Genomic DNA, 7,105 nt, shown 5'->3' with positions numbered 1-7,105 from the left:
AACAAAAGTCCAGGACTAGATGGCTTCACAGGTGAATTCTATCAAACATTTAGAGAAGAGCTAACACCCATCTTTCTCAAACTCTTCCAAAAAATTGCAGAGGAAGTAACACTCCCAAACTCATTCTATGAGGTCACCATCACCCTGATACCAAAACCAGACAAAGATACTACAAGAAAAGAAAATTACAGACCAATATCACTGAAGAATATAGGTGCAAAAATCCTCAACAAAATACTAGCAAACAGAATCCAACAGCACATTAAAAGGATCATACACCACGATCAAGTGGGCTTTAACCCAGGGATGCAAGGATTCTTCAATATACGCAAATCAATCAATGTGATACACCATATTAACAAATTGAAGAATAAAAACCATATGATCATCTCAATAGATGCAGAAAAAGCTTTTGACAAAATTCAACACCCATTTATGATAAAAACTCTTCAGAAATTGGGCATAGAGGGAACCTACCTCAACATAATAAAGGCCATATATGACAAACCCACAGCAAACATCATTCTCAATGGTGAAAACCTGAAAGCATTTCCTCTAAGATCAGGAATGAGACAAGGAGGTCCACTCTCACCACTATTATTCAACATAGTTTTGGAAGTCCTAGCCATGGCAATCAGAGAAGAAAAAGAAATAAAAGGAATACAAATTGGAAAAGAAGACGTAAAACTGTCATTGTTTGCAGATGACATGATACTATACATAGATAATCCTAAAAATGTCACCAGAAAACTACTAGAGCTAATCAATGAATTTGGTAAAGTTGCAGGATACAAAATTAATGCACAGAAATCTCTTGCATTCCTATACACTAATGATGAAAAATCTGAAAGAGAAATTATGGAAACACTCCCATTTACTATTGCAACAAAAAGAATAAAATACCTAGGAATAAACCTACCTAGGGAGACAAAAGACCTCTATGCAGAAAACTCTAAGACACTGATGAAAGAAATTAAAGATGATACCAACAGATGGAGAGATATACCATGTTCTTGGATTGGAAGAACCAATATTGTGAAAATGACTATACTACCCAAAGCAATCTACAGATTCAATGCAATCCCTATCAAATTACCAATGGCGTTTTTTACGAACTAGAACAAATCATCTTAAACTTTGTATGGAGACACAAAAGACCCCAAATAGCAAAAGCAGTCTTGAGGGAAAAAACGGAGCTGGAGGAATCAGACTCCCTGACTTCAGACTATACTACAAAGCTATAGTAATCAAGACAATATGGTACTGGCACAAAAACAGAAACATAGATCAATGGAACAAGATAGAAAGCCCAGAGATAAACCCACGCACCTATGGTCAACTAATCTATGATAAAGGAGGCAAAGATATACAATGGAGAAAAGACAGTCTCTTCAATAAGTGGTGCTGGGAAAACTGGACAGCTACATGTAAAAGAATGAAATTAGAATACTCTCTGACACCATACACAAAAATAAACTCAAAATGGATTCGAGACCTAAATGTAAGACCGGACACTATAAAACTCTTAGAGGAAAACATAGGACGAACACTCTTTGACATAAATCACAGCAAGATCTTTTTTGATCCACCTCCTAGAGTAATGGAAATTAAAACAAAAATAAACAAATGGGACCTAATGAAACTTCAAAGCTTTTGCACAGCAAAGGAAACCATAAGCAAGACGAAAAGACAACCCTAAGAATGGGAGAAAATATTTGCAAACGAATCAACAGACAAAGGATTAATCTCCAAAATATATAAACAGCTCATGCAGCTCAATATTAAAGAAACAAACAATCCAATCCAAAAATGGGCAGAAGACCTAAATAGACATTTCTCCAAAGAAGACATACAGATGGCCAAGAGGCACATGAAAAGATGTTCAACATCACTAATTATTAGAGAAATGCCAATCAAAACTGCAATGAGGTATCACCGCACACCAGTTAGAATGGGCATCATTAGAAAATCTACAAACAACCAATGCTGGAGAGGGTGTGGAGAAAAGGGAACCCTCTCGCACTGTTGGTGGGAATGTAAATTGATACAGCCACTATGGAGAACAATATGGAGGTTCCTTAAAAAACTAAAAATAAAATTACCATATGATCCAGCAATCCCACTACTGGGCATATACCCAGAGAAAACCGTATTTCAAAAAGACACATGCACCCCAATGTTCATTGCAGCACTATTTACAATAGCCAGGTCATGGAAGCAACCTAAATGCCCATCGACAGACAAATGGATAAAGAAGATGTGGTACACATATACAATGGAATATTACTCAGCCATAAAAAGGAACGAAATTGAGTCATTTGTTGAGACGTGGATGGATCTAGAGACTGTCATACAGAGTGAAGTAACAGAAAGAGAAAAACAAATATCGTATATTAACGCATGTATGTGGAACCTAGAAAAATGCTACAGATGAACCGGTTTGCAGGGCAGAAGTTGAGACACAGATGTAGAGAACAAACGTATGGACACCAAGGGGGGAAAACCGCGGTGGTGGGGGGGGGGCGGTGGTGTGCTGAATTGGGCGATTGGGATTGATATGTATACACTGATGTGTATAAAATTGATGACTGATTAAATAAATAAATAAATAAAATAAAGTATATGATATTCCCAAATTCTTCATAAACTAATCAGTTGGATCAGTGATTCTCAATCCTGAATCCCTATAGAAGCACCAGTGTGGCTTTGTAAACAATCAGCCACCTAGCCCCCACTCCAGACCCAATGATTCAGTATCTGTGGGGTTAGACCCAAGCATCTGTATATTTTTAAAAGTTCATAGTTGATTTGAAAGTGCTGCCAGGGTTGAGAACCACTGAGTCAGCTATACAGTACATCAGCTGTACTTGCAAAAGACTCATCAAAACAAGCCATTGTTAAGGGAAATAAAACCTGATATTGTGAAAATTTTCTTAATGAAATTATAAAAATGTTTAAAAATAAAAACAAAACAACAGTTCCCAGGGACTTCTCAGGTGGTCCAGTGGTTAAGACTCCACGCTTCCAATGCAGGGGGCGTGGGTTCCATCCCTGGTCAGGGAACTAAGATCCCACATGCCATGGGGCAACTAAGCCTGTGCGCTGCAACTACTGAGCCCGCATGCTCTGGAGTCCATACGCCACAACTAGAGAAACCCACGTGCCACAAAGAAGAGCCCATGCAGCCAAAAAAATAAAAATAAACAGTTCCCTACTTTCTAGTGAACAAATGTTTAAAATATATGCATTTAACTCCCACAAATTCAAAGACAAAAAAAAAGGTAATTCTTTTATTACATGTTAAAATTACCCTCTTCCCTTTAAAAATACACAGAAATTCTCCTGCAGTAACTTCTACTCTTACTTCACAGGCTTATTCTAACTTCCTAGTAGAGCCCTTCTTCCTGTTATACCACAATAGCTAGAGAATATAAGAGGTTATCAATCATGTCACTCTCTAGTTGCTGAAAAATACAGTTGGCTTCCTTATCATATATCAGTTATTACTTTTCAAGTAGGGGAGGTGGTTACAGTAGACCTTATTGACAAGCTAACCCAACTTGATATTCACCCTCCTCCTCCATTCCATCTCCATCACAGAAGTTGAAAAAACTAAATACTCAGCTATAGTTCCCTTTGCAGCTAGAAGTGGGCATGTGACAAGTTTTGGCCAATGATAAATAAATGGAATTTTGCTAGATGACACCTAGGAAAGCATTTGTTTTCCTGATAGAAAGAAAAGATGTCATTAGCACAGCTCCTGCCCCTGTCTACCTATCTTTAAAGCAGTCACAATGCCAATGCCTGGAATTTGCAAGCATGAAAGAATGACCATAAGGATGGTTCTATCATTCAGTGCCATTGAACCAAAGCTAGCAGCCTCCCAACTCCAGAAATCCTCAGTAAGAGGATTCATTTAAAGTACTAATAGGTTTTCCTTACGTACAGCCAAAATTACTTCTAACTGCTATAGAAATCCATTTCCTTCATAGCACATTTATGCTAATTTATATCCCCAATGCCTGTTACAGTGCCTGGAACACAGAATTTACAGTCTTTGTTAAATTAATATATGTCTATAATTTATAGTAATATTAAGATTTAAAACCAATTCAAATTTAAAATATAATCTTGGAAGTCAAAAATTTTTTCAAATTTGCATTTCTCCCAATACTTTCTAATGAGCTCATTGTTGATGACAATCACATGTTCACATTACTATATCATCCTTCACAGAATGTTGACTTTGCAGTTGGTTTGGAATTTTCTTTAAAAATTCTCCCAAAATGTATAAAACATATTTGCAAATGTTAGATTCGAGGGCAAGCATTCCTGTATGAACCTTTCTTATGATTTTAATGTCCTTACTTAAATTTCTAGCAATTCTTCATCTCATTTGTGAAGATTTAGTTCATCTCTCTTAACCTGACCTTAGATACATTTTTTTTCAGATTTTCAAAGACGTCTCTTACCATAGAACATTGTAATAATTATAAAATTGCCAAAGCAAAACATTGCAATATCTAAAACTCTGAGATTTAGATTCTGTGATTTCGATTCTATTTTTCACTAGTTATGAAAAGCTGCATTTAAAAATATTATAATGCTTAGAGAAATCTAAATCATTGAACTTTTGAAAAACATTAACTCCATGGAGAATAATCTGTTTATTTTCATTAATATGTTGCCATGCAGTTTATAGTTTTAAAAGAAAACTTTTCTAGTAGCATAATTTCTCATCCTGAATGTAAATATTCTCAAAGTAGAAGTAAGTTGTTGTTAACTTGCAGTATTATTCAGTAAATATTTTTGTTAAAACCCTCAGTATTTTAAATCACAGAAAGTAGTTATGGATGAACCATGTTTTGGTTGTTTAAAGAATCAAAGGGAACATAATGGAAAGTTTCTCTTATTGCTGTGCTACTCAGAACAAACTGATCTCATCCTGGTGAGGTTTTGTGGTGTGATTGACACCAAGGCTTCTGTGTAAGGTATGAAGACAATGCATCAACCCTGCCCAGAACACAAACATGTGGTTTATAAATCATGAGAATGGCTTCAAAAGAAAACATGGAGACAACTGAGTCCAAGGGCTTCTGAAATGAAGACACCCATGTATCAGAGAGCAACAAAATAGTTTCAAAAGTAAATGAACATTTTCCTGGGATAGTGGAGTTCCCTAACTCCTTCCTAGGCTCTGAAGAAGTCAGGGAATTCTAAGGTTGAAGAAGTTCAATAACTTGGTTTTTAATCCTCAGCCCGTAGTAATAGACAACAGAGATATAGATAGATATAGTGTGAATATAGATATATAGATGCCTGTGGTTAAGATATATTAATCAAAGAGAATAATGTTTAGCCAAAAATCTCTAATTCCAACCTCTGGCTATTCAATTTTATGCAAAGGGCCAGAGTTATTTCTTATTTAATAATTAAATATTCTAATGTATGTCCTTCTATCAGATGGACAACTTAGACACTAAGTAGAAAGTATTCCTTACTTCCATAAATGATTTTTTTTTACTTATTTTTATTCTGTCTTATGAGTTTAATCTCACATGTTTGAAATAACAAGACTGGAGGTGGGCAGAGCTCAGAAGTCTGAGGTGGAGCATGGGTTTCTTTGAACAATAATTAATCTCTATTCCAAGTAATTTGCATCATTCTGTTCTCCAAATTTCTAGGAAATATTTACCCACCAATTGCAAGCCACAAAACAATGCAAAAGCACCAAAGAACAAAGAAACAAAAAAGATATAAAACCTACCCTGACCATAGGAGACACTAGGAAATAGTCATACAATTTCTTGTCTTAAGAAAGTCTAAGAAATTTAAAGAAGAAAAGGTGTAGCAAAGTGAAAAGTATCCCATTTCAAGGAGAATCCAAAGAAAGCATTCATTACATGTAAACACTTTTATATTCTGATTTTTTTTAAAAAAAAAAGATAAGTAAGAGATTCTGGAGGCATTATTTGGTAATGATTGTGGATCAAATTTCTGACTCAAAAGAGTTCCATTTTCTATCGCTTAGCCAAACTTATAGATTTGGCCATTTGATGAATGAGGCCCTCAAATTATAAGATTTTCATGAACTGCAGAACTGTGTCTTTAACAAAAATACTACTAAGAAAAAAAAAAGTTGGACTTAGGCACAAGTCTCCTATTCTGAGATTTTGCTAAACTCTGATATACATAATAACGAAATTGGCTGGGAACTGAAGACTTGCTGTCTTTAATTTCACTTTTATGCAAAGGCGAGAATGTCATTCATTCAGGCATCAATCTTAATTAAGACTTCTTGGTGCGGGGAGGAAGATGGCCGAGCAGGTGACCAAGTCGGGGGTGTTCGTGTGTCTGGGTAACATCTGTCTATTACTCACGGCAGAAGCAGTCTTCAGGAAACTTGTAACTGATCAAAACGTTTCAGATACTTGGAGGATGGGCAGTGCAGTGATGTCCACGTATGAACTAGGAAACCCTCCCGATTATCGGGGGCAGGCTTGCATGAAGAAGCATGGTACTCCCATGAGTCACGCTGCCCGGCAGGTTACCAAAGAAGACTTTGCCGCTGCTTTTGACTGTATACTACGTATGGATGAAAGCAACCGTAGAGATTTGAATAGAAAAAGTGACCAAGTTAAAAACTGCAGAGCGATAATTGAACTACTTGGGAGCTACGAGCCACAAACACAATTCATTTTTGAAGGTCGCTATGACGGCAGTAATGCTCACTTTGAGACCATCTACCAGCAGTGCGTGCGGTGCTGCAGAGCTGCCCTGGAGAAGGTTCGCTGACCCGGGTCCCGTCCTGCGCGGCCCAAGCTCATCCCCACAGCCTGGCGGCTCAGTCGAGTGTCACAGTGTCACTCTTCCCTAGCTCAAGGCCACAGGCCTTTCTTCCATTGACTCACTGTTTCTTACCTTAAAAAATAATTGTAGGGCTTCCCTGGTGGCGCAGTGGTTGAGAATCTGCCTGCCAATGCAGGGGACACAGGTTCGAGCCCTGGTCTGGGAAGATCCCACATGCCACGGAGCAACTGGGCCCGTGAGCCACAACTACTGAGCCTGCGCGTCTGGAGCCTGTGCTCCGCAACAAGAGAGGCTG

The 7,105-nt window shown here is 37.4% G+C and overlaps 1 protein-coding gene across 1 annotated transcript; it reads left to right on the top strand.

The window, feature by feature from the left end:
* The first annotated feature begins 6,315 nt into the window (after window positions 1-6,315).
* On the top strand, window positions 6,316-6,795 carry LOC133102496 (low molecular weight phosphotyrosine protein phosphatase-like). Its single transcript, XM_061207483.1, has one exon. The coding sequence runs from the start codon at window positions 6,316-6,318 to the stop codon at window positions 6,793-6,795; it is 480 nt and encodes a 159-aa protein (XP_061063466.1).
* The last annotated feature ends 310 nt before the right edge of the window (window positions 6,796-7,105 follow it).

Source organism: Eubalaena glacialis, chromosome 12, assembly GCF_028564815.1.
Source record: "Eubalaena glacialis isolate mEubGla1 chromosome 12, mEubGla1.1.hap2.+ XY, whole genome shotgun sequence".
NCBI classification, from domain to species: domain Eukaryota; kingdom Metazoa; phylum Chordata; class Mammalia; order Artiodactyla; family Balaenidae; genus Eubalaena; species Eubalaena glacialis.
The sequence above is the reverse complement of the archived record's forward strand: the minus strand, read 5'-3'. Positions and strand labels throughout refer to the sequence as shown.

What these genes read in the sequence shown, in the direction of transcription:
- LOC133102496 (XM_061207483.1), top strand. Translation starts at nt 6,316, where the DNA reads ATGGCCGAGCAGGTGACCAAGTCGGGGGTGTTCGTGTGTCTGGGTAAC.